Source organism: Lissotriton helveticus, chromosome 12, assembly GCF_964261635.1.
Source record: "Lissotriton helveticus chromosome 12, aLisHel1.1, whole genome shotgun sequence".
Taxonomy (NCBI): Eukaryota; Metazoa; Chordata; class Amphibia; order Caudata; family Salamandridae; genus Lissotriton; species Lissotriton helveticus.
The window spans coordinates 8,560,852-8,584,449 of NC_136073.1; the positions used below are offsets into that span (position 1 = coordinate 8,560,852).

Sequence of the window (23,598 nt, forward strand, 5' to 3'; positions counted from 1 at the left end):
GCAACCATCTTGGGCCCCACTTTGCATGTCAGTGATATTTATCACTGATGACATGCAAAGTGGGCGTGCCAAGATGTTAGCGACTGGAAACAGTCGCTAACATCGCTATCTCCTATTACCAACTTTTGGAGATATTCGCGCTAAGCGCGAATATCTCCAAAAGCTAACACCTGCCCTGAGCAGTTCTTAGCCATGTTATCTAATGGGAGTTGGATAACATGGCTAAGAGCATTAGCTCGGTAATGCATGAATATCGCGGACTTTTCAGCAATATTCATGCATTGCGGCCGTTTTTTATCGCATTTGCGCCAAACCTTGGTAATACCAAGGTTTATCTGCGATAAAAATCGCCGCAGCTTAGGGGTAAAATTTTATCTCTAACCAAGCAATAGCGATAATTATCGCTATTGCTTGGTAATATGCCCCTGTGTACTGAGCGAAAAACAATGTACTATATCGACCAAGATGCCTGGAGGTGATGACGCTGAGACGTGATGGCAGCGTGCCCCTACCCCCTTTCATCCCTCAGAGAGGCGGCCTGCAGGCGACCCTCTCTAATTGAGTGGACTGGAGATGAGTCACTGCGGGTGTTTCATCCTGCGTCCCCATCCGCAGCTGCACGGCCATTGTTCCGCCTGACCCCTCGGGTGAGCATTGTGAGGCCGAGTGAGTAAACAGATCAATAAAGTGGATTTCAGCTCGATTCATGCTTTGTTCAGGAACAAAGACTGTGTTGTGTTTATGGCTGAGGCTCCTCTGTTTGTTTGTAGTACATGCTCGACTTATCAGGGAAGAGTAGATACACTGCTTTAGTCACCCTGCTTTAGGCATGGGGAAGATAGGGAAGATGCAAGACAATAGCAATTCACAAATGTGAAAGACGCAAGTCAATGCGCTTCACAAATGTGAAAGACGCAAGTCAATGCGCTTCACAAATGTGTCAAAATGTGAAAGACGCAAGGCATCGGCGCTTCACAAATGTGTCAAAATGTGAAAGACGCAAGGCATCGGCGCTTCACAAATGTGTCAAAATGTGAAAGAGGCAAGACAACGGTGCTTCACAAATGTGAGTGAGACAAGGCAATGTACTTCACAAATGTATCAAAATGTAGAAAGAGGCAAGGAAACGTGCATCACAATTATGTCAAAATGTGAAAGACGCAAGACAATACGCATCACAAATGTGTCAAAATGTGAAAGACGCAAGGCATTGGCGCTTCACAAATGTGGCAAAATGTGAAAGAGGCAAGACAACGGTGCTTCACAAATGTGTCAAAATGTGCAAGCTGCAAGACATCGGTGCTTCACAAATGTGTCAAACTGTGCAAGCGGCAAGGCATCGGCGTTTCACAAATGTGAGTGAGACAAGGCAATGCGCTTCACAATGTGTCAAAATGCGAAAAGAGGCAAGGAAACGTGCCTCACAAATGTGTCAAAATGTGAAAGATGCAAGACAATGCGCTTCACAAATGTGTCAAATTGTGAAAGACGTAAGGCATCGGCGCTTCACAAATGTGTCAAAATGTGAAAGACGCAAGGCATTGGCGCTTCACAAATGTGTCAAAATCTGAAAGACGCAAGGCATCGGCGTTTCACAAATGTGTCAAAATGTGAAAGAAGCAAGGCATTGGCGCTTAACAAATGTGCCAAAATGTGAAAGACGCAAGGCATTGGCGCTTCACAAATGTGTCAAAATGTGAAAGAGGCAAAGCAAAGGAGGTTCACAAATATGGGAAAATGTGGAAAGAGGCAAGGTAAATGTGGCTCACAAATGTGGCTAAATGTGGAAAGAGGCAAGTTAATTGTGCTTCACAAATGTGGCAAAATGTGGAAAGAGGCAGGGCAAATGGTAAACAGACATATCGACTACAAAATATCGAATGGACATAATATCGAGTACAAAATATAGGCTGGACAAAGTATCGAATGGACAGAATATAGTCATCAAATATATCGTTTTGAAGGTAAGTAATGTAATATCAAATTATAAAAATATAGAAAGTTAAAATATCGAAGTATATAATATAGGTTATTAAAATTATCTAATTTTTAATAATATCGAATTTTTTATATGTGTGAAAGGTGTGTATTTATGTTATAATTAATTTTAATTAATGAATTTTGTTTATTTATTTTGTGCGTAGTTTAATTCTGCGGGTTGTGGGTTTATAGGGGAATAGGGTGGGAAGTAATTTAATTATAATTAATTAAATATGTAAAATGTATATATTGGTATTCATTTTTAATTAATTGTTAATTAATTTATATTTAGTAATTAATTAAATTTGAATTGGCAATTAAATTTAATTAATTGATTAATTGCTAATTATGTTAATTTTACTAATTTATTTTCTGTAGCGCGTTCTGGGTTTATAGGGGAATTGGGTGGGAAGTAATTTATTTATAATTAATTAAATATGTAAAACAATTTATTGGTATTTTTTTAGAATTAATTGTTAATTAATTTTTTATGGGTAATTAATTAAATGCTAATTGCCAAATAATTTTATTTAATTGATTAATTGCTAATTATGTTAATTTTACTAATGTATTTTCTGTAGTGGGTTGTGAGTTAATAGGGAAATAGGGTGGGAAGTAATTTATTCATACTTAATTAAATAATTCAATTTATTTAATTGTATTTAAATTGAAATATTTGTTAATTAATTTTTTATTGTTAATTAATTAATTGTTAATTTGTAATTAATTTGAATAGGTAACTAATAGTAAAAACTAATTGTAATTTGTAATTTTAATTGAGTAATTATTATATTATATTAAATTGGTAATTACTTTTAATTAATTTTTATAGATATTAATTTATATTTTTTTTAAATAATATGAGAAATATTTACTTTCCCTACTGTTGCACTCTCTGGAGTGGGAATAGTAATTTTAACCCCTACACTATCCAATGCTTTCCCTACTGTTGCACTCTTTGGAGTGGGAATAGTAATTTTAACCCCTACGCTATCCAACGCTTTCCCTACTGTAGCACTCTTTGGAGTGGGAATAGTAATTTTTACCCCTACGCTATCCAACGCTTTCCCTACTGTTGCACCCACTGGAGTGGGAATAGTAATTGTTACCTCTACGCTATCCAACGCTTTCCCTACTGTTGCACTCACTGGAGTGGGAATAGTAATTTTTACCCCTACGCTATCCAACGCTTTCCCTACTGTTGCACTCATTGGAGTGGGAATAGTAATTTTTACCCCTACGCTATCCAACGCTTTCCCTACTGTTGCACCCACTGGAGTGGGAATAATAATTGTTACCTCTACGCTATCCAACGCTTTCCCTACTGTTGCACTCACTGGAGTGGGAATAGTAATTTTTACCCCTACGCTATCCAACGCTTTCCCTACTGTTGCACTCATTGGAGTGGGAATAGTAATTTTTACCCCTACGCTATCCAACACTTTCACTACTGTTGCACCCACTGGAGTGGGAATAGTAATTGTTACCTCTACGCTATCCAACGCTTTCCATACTGTTGCGCTCACTGGATTGGGAATAGTAATTTTTACCCCTACCTTATCCAACGCTTTACCTACTGTAGCACCCACTGGAGTGGGAATAGTAATTGTTACCTCTACGCTATCCAACGCTTTCCCTACGGTTGCACTGTTTGGAGTGGGAATAGTAATTTTTACCCCTACGCTATCCAACGATTTCCCTACTGTTGCACTCACCGGAGTGGGAATAGTAATTTTTACCCCTAGGCTATCCATCACTTTCCCTACTGTTGCACTCTTTGGAGTGGGAATAGTAATTTTTACCCCTACGCTATCCAATGCTTTCCCTACTGTTGCACTCTTTGGAGTTGGAATAGTAATTTTTACCTCTACGCTATCCAACCCTTTCCCTACTGTTGCACACACTGGAGTGGGAATAGTAATTTTTACCCCTACGCTATCCAACACTTTCCCTACTGTTGCGCTCACTGGAGTGGGAATAGTAATTTTACCCCTACGCTATCCCACGCTTTCCCTACTGTTGCACCTTCTGGAGTGGGAATAGTAATTTTTACACTTCCGCTATCCTACGGTAATAATATTGATTATTTTTAATTATATTATGTTACTATATATATATATGTTTTAACAAATATGATTGTAAGTTTTTTTTTTAACTGTCATTAATTATTTAATTATTATAAGGTAATTTAAGTATTTTTAAGTATATTTTAGTAATTAAATATTAATATTCATTTAATTTAACATTGTTTTTAATAAAGTTGATATTTTTATAAACTATATTTTTGTAAACGATATTTTGTACTCGATATTTTTGAACGTACCTGTTTGAAGATACAAAGTCGATATTCTGTCTGTCGATATTTTGTCAACGATATTTTTGATACCCGATATTAAGTCCCTCGATATTATGTCAGTGATCCACATGTGGCAAAATGTGAAAGATGCAAGGCAATGCACTTCACAAATGTGGCAAAATGTGGAAAGACGCAAGGCATCGGCGCTTCACAAATGTGTCAAAATGTGAAAGAGGCAAGACAATGCTGCTTCACAAATGTGTCAAACTGTGCAAGCGGCAAGGAATCGGCGCTTCACAAATGTGAGTGAGACAAGGCAATGCACTTCACAAATGTATCAAAATTTGGAAAGAGACAATGCAATGTGCTTCACAAATGTGTCAAAATGCGGAAAGAGGCAAGGAAACGTGCATCACAAATGTGTCAAAATGTGAAAGAGGCAAGACAATGCGCTTCACAAATGTGTCAAAATGTGAAAGACGCAAGACAATGCGCTTCACAAATGTATCAAAATGTGAAAGACGCAAGCCATCGGCGCTTCACAATTGTGTCAAAATGTGAAAGACGCAAGGCATCGGCGCTTCACAAATGTGTCAAAATGTGAAAGACGCAAGGCATCGGCGCTTCACAAATGTGTCTTAAAATGTGAAAGACGCAAGGCATCGGCGCTTCACAAATGTGTCAAAATGTGAAAGATGCAAGGCATCGGCGCTTCACAAATGTGTCAAAATATGAAAGACGCAAGGCATTGGCGCTTCGCAAATGTGTCAAAATGTGAAAGAGGCAAAGCAAAGGAGGTTCACAAATATGAGAAAATGTGGAAAGAGGCAAGGCAAATGTGGCTCACAAATGTGGCTAAATGTGGAAAGAGGCAAGTTAATTGTGCTTCACAAATGTGGCAAAATGTGGAAAGAGCTAGGGCAAATGTGGCTCACAAATGTGGCAAAATGTAGAGAGAGGCAAGTTAATTGTGCTTCACAAATGTGACAAAATGTGGAAAGAGGCAAGGTAATGCACTTCACAAATGTGATAAAATGTGGAAAGGGGCAAGGCGATGTGCTTCACAGATGTGTCAAAATGTGGAAAGAGGGAAGGGAAAGGCGCTTCACAAATGTGGCAAAATGTGAAAGATGCAAGGCAATGCACTTCACAAATGTGTCAAAATGTGGAAAGAGACAAGGCAAAGGTGCTTCACAAATGTGGCAAAATGTGGAAAGAGGCAAGGCATCGGCGCTTCACAAATGTGTCAAAATGCGAAAGAGACAAGGCATCAGTGCTTCACAAATGTGGCAAAATCTGAAAGAGGCAAGGCAATCCGCTTCACAAATGTGTCAAAATGCGAAAGAGACAAGGCAAAGATGGTTCATAAATGTGGCAAAATGTGGAAATAGGCAAGACAATGCGCTTCACAAATGTGGCAAAATGTGGAAAGAGGCAAGGCAAAGGTGGTTCATAAATGAGGCAAAATGTGGAAAGAGGCAAGTTAATGCGCTTCACAAATGTGGCAAAATACAGAAAGAGGCAAGGTGATGCGCTTCACAAATGTGGCACAATGTGCAAAGAGGCACAGCAAAGGTGGTTCACAAATGTGGCAAAATGTGGAAAGAGGCAAGTTAATGCACTTCACAAATGTGATAAAATGTGGAAAGAGGGAAGGGAAAAGCGCTTCACAAATGTGGCAAAATGTGAAAGATGCAAGGCAATGCACTTCACAAATGTGTCAAAATGTGGAAAGAGACAAGGCAAAGGTGCTTCACATATGTGGCAAAATGCGAAAGAGACAAGGCAAAGGTGGTTCATGAATGTGGAAAGAGGCAAGACAATGCACTTCACAAATGTGGCAAAATGCAAAAGAGACAAGGCAAAGGTGGTTCATAAATGTGGCAAAATGTGGAAAGAGGCACAGCAAAGGTGCTTCACAAATGTGGCAAAATGTGCAAAGATGCAGGGCAATGGTGCTTCACAAATTTGGCAAAATGTGGAAAGAGGCAAGGCAATGCGCTTCACAAATGTGGCAAAATGTGGAAAGAGGGAAGGGAAAAGCGCTTCACAAATGTGGCAAATTTTGAAAGATGCAAGGCAATGCACTTCACAAATGTGTCAAAATGTGGAAAGAGACAAGGCAAAGGTGCTTCACAAATGTGGCAAAATGTGTATAGAGGCAAGACAATGCGCAGCACAAATGTGGCACAATGTGGAAAGAGGCAAGGCAAAGGTGGTTCATAAATGTGGCAAAATGTGCAAAGATGCAGGGCAATGGTGCTTCACAAATGTGGCAAAATGTTGAAAGAGGCGGGGCAATGCTCTTCACAAATGTGTCAAAATGTGGAAAGAGACAAGGCAAAGGTGCTTCACAAATGTGGCAAAATGTGGAAAGAGGCAAGACAATGCGCTTCACAAATGTGGCAACATGTGGAAAGAGGCAAGGCAAAGATGGTTCATAAATGAGGCAAAATGTGGAAAGAGGCAAGTTAATGCGCTTCACAAATGTGGCAAAATATAGAAAGAGGCAAGGTGATGCGCTTCACAAATGTGGCACAATGTGGAAAGAGGCACAGCAAAGGTGGTTCACAAATGTGGCAAAATGTGCAAAGATGCAGGGGAATGGTGCTTCACAAATGTGGCAAAATGTTGAAAGAGGCGGGGCAATGCGCTTCACAAACGTGGCAAAATGTGGAAAGAGGCAAGGCGATGCGCTTCACAAATGTGGCAAAATGTGTCAAAATGTGGAAAGAGGGAAGGGAAAAGCGCTTCACAAATGTGGCAAATTGTGAAAGATGCAAGGCAATGCACTTCACAAATGTGTCAAAATGTGGAAAGAGACAAGGCAAATGTGCTTCACAAATGTGGCAAAATGTGTATAGAGGCAAGACAATGCGTAACACAAATGTGGCAAAATTTGGAAAGAGGCAAGGCAAAGGTGGTTCATAAATGTGGCAAAATGTGCAAAGATGCAGGGCATTGGTGCTTCACAAATGTGGCAAAATGTGGAAAGAGGCAAGGCAATGCGCTTCACAAACGTGGCAAAATGTGGAAATAGGCAAGGCGATGCGCTTCACAAATGTGGCAAAATGTGGCACAATGTGGAAAGAGTGAAGGGAAAAGCACTTCACAAATGTGGCAAATTGTGAAAGATGCAAGGCAATTCACTTCACAAATGTGTCAAAATGTGGAAAGAGACAAGGCAAAGGTGGTTCATAAATGTGGCAAAATGTGCAAAGATGCAGGACAATTGTGACTCACAAATGTGGCAAAATGTGGAAAGAGGCAAGGCAATGCGCTTCACAAACGTGGCAAAATGGGGAAAGAGGCAAGGCAATGCGCTTCACAAATGTGGCAAAATGCGAAAGAGACAAGTCAAAGGTGGTTCATGAATGTGGAAAGAGGCAAGACAATGCACTTCACAAATGTGGCAAAATGTGGAAAGAGGCAAGACAATGCACTTCACAAATGTGGCAAAATGCGTAAGAGACAAGGCAAAGGTGGTTCATAAATGTGGCAAAATGTGGAAAAAGGCAAGACAATGCGCTTCACAAATGTGGCAAAATGTGGAAAGAGGCAAGTTAATGCACTTCACAAATGTGATAAAATGTGGAAAGAGGGAAGGGAAAAGCGCTTCACAAATGTGTCAAAATGTGGAAAGAGACAAGGCAAAGGTGCTTCACATATGTGGCAAAATGCGAAAGAGACAAGGCAAAGGTGGTTCATGAATGTGGAAAGAGGCAAGACAATGCACTTCACAAATGTGGCAAAATGTGGAAAGAGGCAAGACAATTCACTTCACAAATGTGGCAAAATGCGAAAGAGACAAGGCAAAGGTGGTTCATAAATGTGGCAAAATGTGGAAAGAGGCACAGCAAAGGTGCTTCACAAATGTGGCAAAATGTGCAAAGATGCAGGGCAATGGTGCTTCACAAATTTGGCAAAATGTGGAAAGAGGCAAGGCAATGCGCTTCACAAATGTGGCAAAATGTGGCAAAATGTGGAAAGAGGGAAGGGAAAAGCGCTTCACAAATGTGGCAAATTTTGAAAGATGCAAGGCAATGCACTTCACAAATGTGTCAAAATGTGGAAAGAGACAAGGCAAAGGTGCTTCACAAATGTGGCAAAATGTGTATAGAGGCAAGACAATGCGCAGCACAAATGTGGCAAAATGTAGAAAGAGGCAAGGCAAAGGTGGTTCATAAATGTGGCAAAATGTGCAAAGATGCAGGGCAATGGTGCTTCACAAATGTGGCAAAATGTTGAAAGAGGCGGGGCAATGCGCTTCACAAACGTGGCAAAATGTGGAAAGAGGCAAGGCAATGCACTTCACAAATGTGATAAAATGTGGAAAGAGGCAAGGCGATGCGCTTCACAAATGTGGCAAAATGTGTCAAAATGTGGAAAGAGGGAAGGGAAAAGCGCTTCACAAATGTGGCAAATTGTGAAAGATGCAAGGCAATGCACTTCACAAATGTGTCAAAATGTGGAAAGAGACAAGGCAAAGTTGCTTCACAAATGTGGCAAAATTGTGAAAGATGCAAGGCAATGCACTTCACAAATGTGTCAAAATGTGGAAAGAGACAAGGCAAAGGTGCTTCACAAATGTGGCAAAATGTGGAAAGAGGCAAGACAATGCGCTTCACAAATGTGGCAACATGTGGAAAGAGGCAAGGCAAAGATGGTTCATAAATGAGGCAAAATGTGGAAAGAGGCAAGTTAATGCGCTTCACAAATGTGGCAAAATATAGAAAGAGGCAAGGTGATGCGCTTCACAAATGTGGCACAATGTGGAAAGAGGCAAAGCAAAGGTGGTTCACAAATGTGGCAAAATGTGCAAAGATGCAGGGCAATGGTGCTTCAAAAATGTGGCAAAATGTTGAAAGAGGCAAGGCGATGCGCTTCACAAATGTGGCAAAATGTGTCAAAATGTGGAAAGAGGGAAGGGAAAAGCGCTTCACAAATGTGGCAAATTGTGAAAGATGCAAGGCAATGCACTTCACAAATGTGTCAAAATGTGGAAAGAGACAAGGCAAATGTGCTTCACAAATGTGGCAAAATGTGTATAGAGGCAAGACAATGCGTAACACAAATGTGGCAAAATTTGGAAAGAGGCAAGGCAAAGGTGGTTCATAAATGTGGCAAAATGTGCAAAGATGCAGGGCATTGGTGCTTCACAAATGTGGCAAAATGTGGAAAGAGGTAAGGCAATGCGCTTCACAAACGTGGCAAAATGTGGAAATAGGCAAGGCGATGCGCTTCACAAATGTGGCAAAATGTGGCACAATGTGGAAAGAGTGAAGGGAAAAGCACTTCACAAATGTGGCAAATTGTGAAAGATGCAAGGCAATGCACTTCACAAATGTGTCAAAATGTGGAAAGAGACAAGGCAAAGGTGCTTCACAAATGTGGCAAAATGTGGAAAGAGGCAAGACAATGCGCAGCACAAATGTGGCAAAATGTGGAAAGAGGCAAAGCAAAGGTGGTTCATAAATGTGGCAAAATGTGCAAAGATGCAGGACAATTGTGACTCACAAATGTGGCAAAATGTGGAAAGAAGCAAGGCAATGCGCTTCACAAACGTGGCAAAATGGGGAAAGAGGCAAGGCAATGCGCTTCACAAATGTGGCAAAATGCGAAAGATACAAGTCAAAGGTGGTTCATGAATGTGGAAAGAGGCAAGACAATGTGCTTCACAAATGTGGCAAAATGTGGAAAGAGGCAAGACAATGCACTTCACAAATGTGGCAAAATGCGTAAGAGACAAGGCAAAGGTGGTTTATAAATGTGGCAAAATGTGGAAAAAGGCAAGACAATGCGCTTCACAAATGTGGCAACATGTGGAAAGAGGCAAGGCAAAGGTGGTTCATAAATGAGGCAAAATGTGGAAAGAGGCAAGTTAATGCGCTTCACAAATGTGGCAAAATACAGAAAGAGGCAAGGTGATGCGCTTCACAAATGTGGCACAATGTGCAAAGAGGCACAGCAAAGGTGGTTCACAAATGTGGCAAAATGTGGAAAGAGGCAAGTTAATGCACTTCACAAATGTGATAAAATGTGGAAAGAGGGAAGGGAAAAGCGCTTCACAAATGTGGCAAAATGTGAAAGATGCAAGGCAATGCACTTCACAAATGTGTCAAAATGTGGAAAGAGACAAGGCAAAGGTGCTTCACATATGTGGCAAAATGCGAAAGAGACAAGGCAAAGGTGGTTCATGAATGTGGAAAGAGGCAAGACAATGCACTTCACAAATGTGGCAAAATGCGAAAGAGACAAGGCAAAGGTGGTTCATAAATGTGGCAAAATGTGGAAAGAGGCACAGCAAAGGTGCTTCACAAATGTGGCAAAATGTGCAAAGATGCAGGGCAATGGTGCTTCACAAATTTGGCAAAATGTGGAAAGAGGCAAGGCAATGCGCTTCACAAATGTGGCAAAATGTGGAAAGAGGGAAGGGAAAAGCGCTTCACAAATGTGGCAAATTTTGAAAGATGCAAGGCAATGCACTTCACAAATGTGTCAAAATGTGGAAAGAGACAAGGCAAAGGTGCTTCACAAATGTGGCAAAATGTGTATAGAGGCAAGACAATGCGCAGCACAAATGTGGCACAATGTGGAAAGAGGCAAGGCAAAGGTGGTTCATAAATGTGGCAAAATGTGCAAAGATGCAGGGCAATGGTGCTTCACAAATGTGGCAAAATGTTGAAAGAGGCGGGGCAATGCGCTTCACAAACGTGGCAAAATGTGGAAAGAGGCAAGACAATGCGCTTCACAAATGTGGCAAAATGTGTCAAAATGTGGAAAGAGGGAAGAGAAAAGCGCTTCACAAATGTGGCAAATTGTGAAAGATGCAAGGCAATGCACTTCACAAATGTGTCAAAATGTGGAAAGAGACAAGGCAAAGTTGCTTCACAAATGTGGCAAAATTGTGAAAGATGCAAGGCAATGCACTTCACAAATGTGTCAAAATGTGGAAAGAGACAAGGCAAAGGTGCTTCACAAATGTGGCAAAATGTGGAAAGAGGCAAGACAATGCGCTTCACAAATGTGGCAACATGTGGAAAGAGGCAAGGCAAAGATGGTTCATAAATGAGGCAAAATGTGGAAAGAGGCAAGTTAATGCGCTTCACAAATGTGGCAAAATATAGAAAGAGGCAAGGTGATGCGCTTCACAAATGTGGCACAATGTGGAAAGAGGCACAGCAAAGGTGGTTCACAAATGTGGCAAAATGTGCAAAGATGCAGGGCAATGGTGCTTCACAAATGTGGCAAAATGTTGAAAGAGGCGGGGCAATGCTCTTCACAAACGTGGCAAAATGTGGAAAGAGGCAAGGCGATGCGCTTCACAAATGTGGCAAAATGTGTCAAAATGTGGAAAGAGGGAAGGGAAAAGCGCTTCACAAATGTGGCAAATTGTGAAAGATGCAAGGCAATGCACTTCACAAATGTGTCAAAATGTGGAAAGAGACAAGGCAAATGTGCTTCACAAATGTGGCAAAATGTGTATAGAGGCAAGACAATGCATAACACAAATGTGGCAAAATTTGGAAAGAGGCAAGGCAAAGGTGGTTCATAAATGTGGCAAAATGTGCAAAGATGCAGGGCATTGGTGCTTCACAAATGTGGCAAAATGTGGAAAGAGGCAAGGCAATGCGCTTCACAAACGTGGCAAAATGTGGAAATAGGCAAGGCGATGCGCTTCACAAATGTGGCAAAATGTGGCACAATGTGGAAAGAGTGAAGGGAAAAGCACTTCACAAATGTGGCAAATTGTGAAAGATGCAAGGCAATTCACTTCACAAATGTGTCAAAATGTGGAAAGAGACAAGGCAAAGGTGGTTCATAAATGTGGCAAAATGTGCAAAGATGCAGGACAATTGTGACTCACAAATGTGGCAAAATGTGGAAAGAGGCAAGGCAATGCGCTTCACAAACGTGGCAAAATGGGGAAAGAGGCAAGGCAATACGCTTCACAAATGTGGCAAAATGCGAAAGAGACAAGTCAAAGGTGGTTCATGAATGTGGAAAGAGGCAAGACAATGCACTTCACAAATGTGGCAAAATGTGGAAAGAGGCAAGACAATGCACTTCACAAATGTGGCAACATGTGGAAAGAGGCAAGGCAAAGGTGGTTCATAAATGAGGCAAAATGTGGAAAGAGGCAAGTTAATGCGCTTCACAAATGTGGCAAAATATAGAAAGAGGCAAGGTGATGCGCTTCACAAATGTGGCACAATGTGCAAAGAGGCACAGCAAAGGTGGTTCACAAATGTGGCAAAATGTGCAAAGATGCAGGGCAATGGTGCTTCACAAATGCGGCAAAATGTTGAAAGAGGCGGGGCAATGCGCTTCACAAACGTGGCAAAATGTGGAAAGAGGCAAGGCAATGCGCTTCACAAATGTGATAAAATGTGGAAAGAGGCAAGACGATGCGCTTCACAAATGTGGCAACATGTGTCAAAATGTGGAAAGAGGGAAGGGAAAAGCGCTTCACAAATGTGGCAAATTGTGAAAGATGCAAGGCAGTGCACTTCACAAATGTGTCAAAATGTGGAAAGAGACAAGGCAATCCGCTTCACAAATGTGGCAAAATGTGGAAAGAGGCAAGACAATCCGCTTCACAAATGTGGCAAGATGTGGAAAGAGGCAATGAAAAGGTGGTTCATAAATGTGGCAAAATGGGGAAAGAGGCAAGGCAATGCGCTTCACAAATGTGGCAAAATGTGGAAATAGGCAAGGCGATGCGCTTCACAAATGTGGCAAAATGTGGCACAATGTGGAAAGAGTGAAGGGAAAAGCACTTCACAAATGTGGCAAATTGTGAAAGATGCAAGGCAATTCACTTCACAAATGTGTCAAAATGTGGAAAGAGACAAGGCAAAGGTGGTTCATAAATGTGGCAAAATGTGCAAAGATGCAGGACAATTGTGACTCACAAATGTGGCAAAATGTGGAAAGAGGCAAGGCAATGCGCTTCACAAACGTGGCAAAATGGGGAAAGAGGCAAGGCAATGCGCTTCACAAATGTGGCAAAATGCGAAAGAGACAAGTCAAAGGTGGTTCATGAATGTGGAAAGAGGCAAGACAATGCACTTCACAAATGTGGCAAAATGTGGAAAGAGGCAAGACAATGCACTTCACAAATGTGGCAAAATGCGTAAGAGACAAGGCAAAGGTGGTTTATAAATGTGGCAAAATGTGGAAAAAGGCAAGACAATGCGCTTCACAAATGTGGCAACATGTGGAAAGAGGCAAGGCAAAGGTGGTTCATAAATGAGGCAAAATGTGGAAAGAGGCAAGTTAATGCGCTTCACAAATGTGGCAAAATATAGAAAGAGGCAAGGTGATGCGCTTCACAAATGTGGCACAATGTGCAAAGAGGCACAGCAAAGGTGGTTCACAAATGTGGCAAAATGTGCAAAGATGCAGGGCAATGGTGCTTCACAAATGCGGCAAAATGTTGAAAGAGGCGGGGCAATGCGCTTCACAAACGTGGCAAAATGTGGAAAGAGGCAAGGCAATGCGCTTCACAAATGTGATAAAATGTGGAAAGAGGCAAGACGATGCGCTTCACAAATGTGGCAACATGTGTCAAAATGTGGAAAGAGGGAAGGGAAAAGCGCTTCACAAATGTGGCAAATTGTGAAAGATGCAAGGCAGTGCACTTCACAAATGTGTCAAAATGTGGAAAGAGACAAGGCAATCCGCTTCACAAATGTGGCAAAATGTGGAAAGAGGCAAGACAATCCGCTTCACAAATGTGGCAAGATGTGGAAAGAGGCAATGAAAAGGTGGTTCATAAATGTGGCAAAATGGGGAAAGAGGCAAGGCAATGCGCTTCACAAATGTGGCAAAATGCGAAAGAGATAAGTCAAAAGTGGTTCATGAATGTGGAAAGAGGCAAGACAATGCACTTCACAAATGTGGCAAAATGCGTAAGAGACAAGGCAAAGGTGGTTCACAAATGTGGCAAAATTGTGAAAGATGCAAGGCAATGCACTTCACAAATGTGTCAAAATGTGGAAAGAGACAAGGCAAAGGTGGTTCATAAATGTGGCAAAATTGTGAAAGATGCAAGGCAATGCACTTCACAAATGTGGCAACATGTGTCAAAATGTGGAAAGAGGGAAGGGAAAAGCGCTTCACAAATTTGGCAAATTGTGAAAGATGCAAGGCAATGCACTTCACAAATGTGTCAAAATGTGGAAAGAGACAAGGCAAATGTGCTTCACAAATGTGGCAAAATGTGGAAAGTTGCAAGACAATGCGCAGCACAAATGTGGCAAAATGTGGAAAGAGGCAATGCAAAGGTGGTTCATAAATGTGGCAAAATGGGGAAAGAGGCAAGGCAATGCGCTTCACAAATGTGGCAAAATGCGAAAGAGACAAGTCAAAGGTGGTTCATGAATGTGGAAAGAGGCAAGATAATGCACTTCACAAATGTGGCAAAATGCGTAAGAGACAAGGCAAAGGTGGTACACAAATGTGGCAAAATTGTGAAAGATGCAAGGCAATGCACTTCACAAATGTGTCAAAATGTGGAAAGAGACAAGGCAAAGTTGCTTCACAAATGTGGCAAAATTGTGAAAGATGCAAGGCAATGCACTTCACAAATGTGTCAAAATGTGGAAAGAGACAAGGCAAAGGTGGTTCATAAATGTGGCAAAATGTGGAAAAAGGCAAGACAATGCGCTTCACAAATGTGGCAACATGTGGAAAGAGGCAAGGCAAAGGTGGTTCATAAATGAGGCAAAATGTGGAAAGAGGCAAGTTAATGCGCTTCACAAATGTGGCAAAATATAGAAAGAGGCAAGGTGATGCGCTTCACAAATGTGGCACAATGTGGAAAGAGGCACAGCAAAGGTGGTTCACAAATGTGGCAAAATATAGAAAGAGGCAAGTTAATGCGCTTCACAAATGTGGCAAAATATAGAAAGAGGCAAGTTAATGCGCTTCACAAATGTGGCAAAATATAGAAAGAGGCAAGGTGATGCGCTTCACAAATGTGGCAAAATGTGGAAAGAGGCAGGGCAATGCACTTCACAAATGTGATAAAATGTGGAAAGAGGCAAGGCGATGCGCTTCACAAATGTGGCAAAATATAGAAAGAGGCAAGGTGATGCGCTTCACAAATGTGGCAAAATATAGAAAGAGGCAAGGTGATGCGCTTCACAAACGTGGCAAAATGTGGAAAGAGGCAGGGCAATGCACTTCACAAATGTGATAAAATGTGGAAAGAGGCAAGGCGATGCGCTTCACAAATGTGGCAAAATGTGTCAAAATGTGGAAAGAGGGAAGGGAAAAGCGCTTCACAAATGTGGCAAATTGTGAAAGATGCAAGGCAATGCACTTCACAAATGTGTCAAAATGTGGAAAGAGACAAGGCAAATGTGCTTCACAAATGTGGCAAAATGTGGAAAGAGGCAAGACAATCCGCTTCACAAATGTGGCAAAATGTGGAAAGAGGCATGGCAAAGGTGGTTTATAAATGTGGCAAAATGTGGAAAGAGGCAAGTTAATGCGCTTCACAAATGTGGCAAAATGTGGAAAGAGGGAAGGGAAAAGCGCTTCACAAATGTGGCAAAATGTGAAAGATGCAAGGCAATGCACTTCACAAATGTGTCAAAATGTGGAAAGAGACAAGGCAAAGGTGCTTCACAAATGTGGCAAAATGTGGAAAGAGGCAAGGCAATCCGCTTCACAAATGTGGCAAAATGCGAAACAGACAAGGCAAAGGTGGTTCATAAATGTGGCAAAATCTGGAAAGAGGCAAGACAATGCGCTTCACAAATGTGGCAAAATGTGGAAAGAGGCAAGTTAATGCGCTTCACAAATGTGGCAAAATATAGAAAGAGGCAAGGCAATGCGCTTCACAAATGTGGCAAAATGTGGAAAGAGGCAGGGCAAATGTGGCTCACAAATGTGGCAAAATGTGGAAAGAGGCAAGTTAATGCGCTTCACAAATGTGGCAAAATGTGGAAAGAGGGAAGGGAAAAGCGCTTCACAAATGTGGCAAAATGTGAAAGATGCAAGGCAATGCACTTCACAAATGTGTCAAAATGTGGAAAGAGGCAATTTAATGCGCTTCACAAATGTGGCAAAATGTGGAAAGAGGCAGGGCAAATGTGGCTCACAAATGTGGCAAAATCTGGAAAGAGGCAAGACAATGCGCTTCACAAATGTGGCAAAATGTGGAAAGAGGCAAGTTAATGCGCTTCACAAATGTGGCAAAATGTGGAAAGAGGCAGGGCAAATGTGGCTCACAAATGTGGCAAAATGTGGAAAGAGGCAAGTTAATGCGCTTCACAAATGTGGCAAAATGTGGAAAGAGGGAAGGGAAAAGCGCTTCACAAATGTGGCAAAATGTGAAAGATGCAAGGCAATGCACTTCACAAATGTGTCAAAATGTGGAAAGAGACAAGGCAAAGGTGCCTCACAAATGTGGCAAAATGTGGAAAGAGGCAAGGCAATCCGCTTCACAAATGTGGCAAAATGCGAAACAGACAAGGCAAAGGTGGTTCATAAATGTGGCAAAATCTGGAAAGAGGCAAGACAATGCGCTTCACAAATGTGGCAAAATGTGGAAAGAGGCAAGTTAATGCGCTTCACAAATGTGGCAAAATATAGAAAGAGGCAAGGCAATGCGCTTCACAAATGTGGCACAATGTGGAAAGAGGCACGGCAAAGGTGGTTCACAAATGTGGCAAAATGTGCAAAGATTCAGGGCAATGGTGCTTTACAAATGTGGCAAAATGTGGAAAGAGGCAAGGCAAAGGTGGTTCATAAGTGTGGCAATATGTGAAAGAGACAAGAGAATGCGCTTCACAAATGTGTCAAAATGTGAAAAAGGCAAGACAATGCGCTTCACAACTGTGTCAAAATGTGAAAAAGCAAGACAATGGTGCTTCATGCACATTTGAATCAGAAAAAGTCTTGATTCTACTCTAGAAGCCACTACTCCTCAGCCAGATCCCAATGGAAAAACGCATAGATGCATAGTGGGGACCACTGCTCAGAAGAAAAGAAAGCCAGAAGTCCATCAGAGCGCACACTGTCACCCTATAATCTGGAAGCATGCCTGGAGGCAATCAGAGCCCAGTGGTAGCATGCATTGGAGGCAATCAGAGCCCAATGGTAGCATGCACTGGAGGCCACAGGCGCCAGTGGAAGCATGCACTGGGGCCACCACAGTCCAGTATAAGCATGCACTGGAGGCCACTGGGGCCAAGCGGAAGCATGCATTGGAGGCCGTCAGAGCCCAGCAGAAGCATGCCCTGGAGGCCACCAGGGCCCAATGGAAGCATACACTGCAGGCCACTGAGCCCAGTGGAAGCATGCACTGGAGCCACCACAGTCCAGTATAAGCATGCACTGGAGGCCACTGGGGTCAAGCGGAAGCATGCACTGGAGGCCATCAGAGCCCAGCAGAAGTGTGCACTGGAGGCTACAGGGGCCTAACTGAAGCATATACTGCAGGCCACAGAGTCCAGTGGAAGCATGCACTGGAGCCACCACAGTCCAGTGGAAGCCTGCACTGAAGGCCGCCGGGGCCAAATGGAAGCGTGCATTGGAGGCCATCATATAAGAACAACTGTGCCCCTGCACTAACACATACATAGAAAAATTTCAAAGTTTGAATTAAGTTATTCACATGTGATAGTAAGATTTGGCACATCAATCTAAACAGATAGTAGAGCTTCGTGCTTTAGTGACCAAGAACAGAGTGAGAAAATGTAATTCAATTGGTAGTCTGTTCATCGAGTATCCATTTTCTGTTTATTGTTCCGTTTCATAAGCCAACACGTGTTTCATCGCAGGGAACTACTGCGAATCTTCAGGGCTGGAAGAAGTGGCTTTCGAGATAGGACGAGCTTATTCAACGATAACAGAAGAGAGAGGGGGAGAGAGCCGGTCAGTACGTAGACTCGGGAAAATCAAAAAATTGTATTTTCGATTTTTGTAGCAAAAAGTATTAGCCACGGTTGGGGCATAGTAAGGAATCCAAAATGTCCAAATTTTTCGAACAATATTATCTGTAGTGTGGAGATAAATCTCGGTAATTCGCGTGTGAGGTGAAAACCGGGAGGAGATGGGTTTTCGTGGTTTAGGCGGGTGCGCTTACAACCACAGAAGCCTGAAAGGCGAGGTTCTCCCTCTTAAGGTTTCCCGTCCGTATCCGGAACACGGCGCCGGGAAACCTTAAGAGGGAGAACCTCAGGCTAATACTTTTTGCTACAAAAATCGAAAATAAATTTTTTTGATTTTCCCGAGTCTACGTACTGACCGGCTCTCTCCCCCTCTCTCTTCTGTTATCGTTGAATAAGCTCGTCCTATCTCGAAAGCCACTTCTTCCAGCCCTGAAGATTCGCAGTAGTTCCCTGCGATGAAACACGTGTTGGCTTATGAAACGGAACAATAAACAGAAAATGGATACTCGATGAACAGACTACCAATTGAATTACATTTTTTCACTCTGTTCTTGGTCACTAAAGCACGAAGCTCTACTATCTGTTTAGATTGATGTGCCAAATCTTACTATCACATGTGAATAACTTAATTCAAACTTTGAAATTTTTCTATGTATGTGTTAGTGCAGGGGCACAGTTGTTCTTATTCATTGCAGACCAGTCTTCTGGTCTATTTGAGTGGTTGTGAGGTATTACCACTCGCCCCATTGCCTACACCATCTAATTCTGTTTTCCACTATCTAGCGGTTACTCAGGTGTGCGCCTTGTTTTTCTGGATCTCCTAAAAGACCTCAGCAGTTGTATATCATTGGAGGCCATCATAGCCCAGTGGAAGCATGCACCGAGCCCAGTGGAAGCATGCACTGGGGCCACCACAGCCCAGTAGATGCATGCGCTGGAGGCTACTGGGGTCAACCGGAAGCGTGCACTGGAGGCCATCAGGGGCCAGTGGAAGCATGGACTGGAGACCACTGGGGCCGAATGGAAGCCTACACTACAGGCCACAGAGGCCAATCCAAGCATGCACTGGAGCCACCACAGTCCAGTGGAAGCATGCAATGGAGGCCACTGGGGCCCAACGGAAGCGTGCATTGGAGGCCGTCAGAGCCCAGCAGAAGCATGCACTGGAGGCCACCGGGGCTCAGTGGACGCATGCACTTTGAAGGACACTTAGGGGTCGATTCCGATTCAGGAAAAACCGCTCCGAATAGCCGTTCGGAGCGTTTTTCCCGTACGAATCGTACCCTGCAACGTCCCCCGTACGTACGACGAAGTACGATTCGTACCAGGAGCCGTACTCGGTACGAGTCCTACAAGACACCGTACGACTCTAATCTCCGTACGATTCTCCCTCGGAACCCGCTGTACGCGACATCTGTACGGTTCGCGGCTGGTTTTTACGACCCAGCAAGTACGATACGTGTCGGGTACGCACCGTACGACCCTTTTTCTACGGGAGCTGAAAACAGCCGTAAAAGCAGAGTTCGCGCCGAAACAGGTACGGAACAGCCCCTCCGAGTACGGTGCGTACCCCCCATGATCGCGATGTACGAGCCGTACCCCCATTGTACGATGGGTGTACGAGCCGTACCCCCATTGTACGATGGGTGTACGAGCGTACCCCCATTGTACGATGGGGGTATGGCTCGTACACCCATCGTACAATGGGGGTACGGCTCGTACACCCATCGTACAATGGGGGTATGGCTCGTACACCCATCGTACAATGGGGGTACGGCTCGTACACCCATCGTACATGGGGTACGGCTCGTACACCCATCGTACAATGGGGGTATGGCTCGTACACCCATCGTACAATGGGGGTACGGCTCGTACACCCATCGTACATGGGGTACGGCTCGTACACCCATCGTACAATGGGGGTACGGCTCGTACACCCCATGATTGCAGGAGTACGGTGCGTACCCCTGCGATCATGGGGGTACGGACCTACGGTGTGTATGTGTTTGTGTGCTTTTCCGTACGACTCTCCCTTACCTGACGTGGACCGTACAAATCGCGTCCTCATACCCCGGTCCGGATCGTACTCGTCGGGTCGTACGGCATGTGTACGAGTCGTACGGTATGTGTACGAGTCGTACGGTTCACGGTTTCAGATTTGCAATACGTACGGATCGCGACGATTCGGAAGGATTTACGGAATACGGATAGTACTTCGCGACTCGGACGGACGGGTACGATTCGTACGGAGAGGGCTCAGGATACAAATCGTACGGACGTTTTTTTTCCCGAATCGGAATCGACCCATTAGATTGTCATTAAAGTCCAAGGAAGCATGCCTAGAAGGTCATCCAGTGAAAGAGTGTACAAAGACCATCAAATTACCAGTAAGAGCAAGCACAAAAATGCAGCAGCGTTTAAAGCAAGCATGCACAGAAGACCACTATTGCACAAAAGGAGCATGCACAGGAACCAGAGTCCATTGGTAGCACCCTGCAGCCCAGCGTTGGCACAGCTACCCCAGTCTTTGCCCTATCTCTGGCACCTTTCCCCCAACATCAATCCAAGAGCCTCAGATACAGCCCTGGTAACTCTACAACAGTCCACCGCTACTCCTTCAGCTGAACACCCCCACTCCCAGCCCTGGCACCGGTGCGTAAGTGTCAGCCCCCTGACCTAGCACCAATTCCTCGACGCCACTTCACACCCAATATTCCACCATGTCCACACCAGGGACACAGCCCAGGCACCAGTACACAAGTCTCAGCCCACTAGACCGGGAACACTCTCTCTGCTCCACCCAACAAGCCCCTACAGGCCACGCAGTCAGCGTTTCTCGCAAGGTGTGCTTAAATCGTACGGGAGGCACCAAGCTTTACAGTAGAGGTTGAAAAAGACCTGCTTGCAAACTTTGTTTGGGAATGGACCTAATGGTGACAGCGGACACAGATCTTTACTGCGAGCTGCTTTGATACAGGGTCACCTCGATGGCAGTGCAGTGAGAGAAGCCCTTACTCAGTGCCACCCAGGAGCTCCTGAGATACAAGAGTACATCTAAGACTGACCAATGAGAGAGGCCCTTACTCAGTGCCACCCAGGAGCTCCTGAGATACAAGAGTACATCTAAGACTGACCAATGAGAGAGGCCCTTACTCAGTGCCACCCAGGTGCTCCTGAGATACAAGAGTACATCTAAGGCTGACCAATGAGAGTGGTCCTTACTCAATGCCACCAATGAGCTCCTGAGATACAAGAATACATCTAAGGGTGGCCAATGAGAGAGGTCCTTACTCAAGGCCACCATTGAGGTCCTGAGGTACAAGAATATATCTAAGGCTGACCAATGAGAGAGGTCCTTACTCAGTGCAACCAAGGAGGTCCTGAGGTACAAGAATACTTCTAAGGCTGACCAATGAGAGAGGCCCTTCCTCAGTGCCACCAAGGAGCTCCTGAGATACCGGAATACATCTAAGGCTGACCAATGAGAGAGGTCCTTACTCAAGGCCACCAAGGAGCTCCTGAGATATAAGAATATATCTAAGACCACCCAGTGACACAGGTCCTTTCTCATTGCCAACCAGGAGCTCCTTAGATACAAGAAAACATCGAAGGCTGACCAATGAGAGAGGTCCTTACTCAGTGCCACCAAGGAGCTCCTGAGATACAAGAATACATCTAAGGCTGACCAATGAGAGAGGTCCTTACTCAGTGCCACCAAGGAGCTCCTGAGATACAAGAATACATCTAAGGCTGACCAATGAGAGAGGTCCTTACTCAGTGCCACCAAGGAGGTCCTGAGGTACAAGAATACATCTAAGGGTGGCCAATGAGAGAGGTCCTTACTCAAGGCCACCATTGAGGTCCTGAGGTACAAGAATATATCTAAGGCTGACCAATGAGAGAGGTCCTTACTCAGTGCCACCAAGGAGGTCCTGAGGTACAAGAATACATCTAAGGCTGACCAATGAGAGAGGTCCTTACTCAGTGCCACCAAGGAGGTCCTGAGGTACAAGAATACATCTAAGGGTGCCCAATGAGAGAGGTCCTTACTCAAAGCCACCAATGAGCTCCTGAGATATAAGAATATATCTAAGACTGACCAATGAGAGAGGTCCTTACTCAGTGCCACCAAGGAGCTCCTGAGATACAAGAATACATCTAAGGCTGATCAATGAGAGAGGCCGTTACTCAGTGCCACCCAGGAACTCCCTGGAGTTTCATATCCCACCCTTGTTCCGCAGGCTGAGACAGGACAAGCGCCTCGAGGCTCACCTGCTGGATGTAGTTCACAAACTTGCACATGAACTCCCCGAAGATCCAGCTGGGCAGCGGATACAGCACGGCGGTGAAGGGCACGCAGCAGACCAGGAAGATGATGTCAGTGGTGGCCAGGTTAGCTGAAAGAGATAGAGATATGAGCTTAGGCGGATGGACCAAAACCATCGAGACTGAGAAGAGGGGGGGGTGTCACAGCAACATACGTGTGCTGTTCAGGGCTTTCCACAACCCTCAAAACATACAATGTGAGCCAACTTAATGATTCTGACAGCTGTCAACAGCACATATTTACTCTCATTCAAAACTCAGTAGGCCCCTTAAAAGCAACACAAACTGCCTCTGTCATACTTAGCCATCTGGGGGTTCTGCAGAGTACTGGCTGCCACCCTACACTAACCTCAGAGCACTTGTGGTCACCTTATGGCGATATGACAGCTCTGGCTGACACCTACACTAACTGGTGTCTTACGAGGGACGGGGGAGACTATCAAATACTTCCTCTTTCTGATCGGGATAATTGGTGGCTTATTACGGCCCTTTTTGGAGGGGAACATCCTTTTCAACGCAACTTTTACCACGCAGTGCTTTTACAACGCAGGCTTTACCAGGAAAACCATTACAACGCATTACACTGGGGGGCGCTCTAGGATAAGTAATAGTTTAATTTACTATCCAACACCTTCCCTACTATCCACGGGGACTGGAGTTGGAATAGTAAATTAAACTATTCACTTTCCAGCACCCCACAAAGCAATGCGTTGTAATGGCTTGCGTGGTAAAACTTGTGTTGTAACAGCATGCGTGGTAAAAGCATGCGTTGTAACAACGTACATCCCTTTTTGGAACATCATTTTCTTCCTCCCAGCAAAATTTGGATTGCTGATACACTTTCTTGCAGGGATTACGGTGTACTTCATGTACAAAGCATCAATAACCGAATATCGATACTTGAAGTGAATCAGTATACAGTGTGGACTCATACATACTTGGAGCTAGAGTAGTGTTATTGTTCACTTACACCTATTTGGATTCGTGTTTTGCCACTTTGGAACAAACGCAATTGATTTATCCATCACACCTTTTGCCCTGACGAAGTTCCTCAAGTAGGAACGAAACGCGTTGTCTGTTCTGTGTACC

At 43.8% G+C, this 23,598-nt stretch overlaps 1 protein-coding gene across 1 annotated transcript in view; it reads right to left on the minus strand.

Moving 5' to 3' along the window:
• Positions 1–23,598, minus strand: part of KISS1R (KISS1 receptor) — a 236,552-nt gene that overhangs the window by 157,283 nt on the left and 55,671 nt on the right. The window contains exon 3 of the mRNA XM_078670537.1: positions 22,456–22,580. Within this exon, the coding sequence (XP_078526663.1) occupies positions 22,456–22,580 (125 nt within the window). The remainder of the gene's footprint in view (positions 1–22,455; positions 22,581–23,598) is intronic.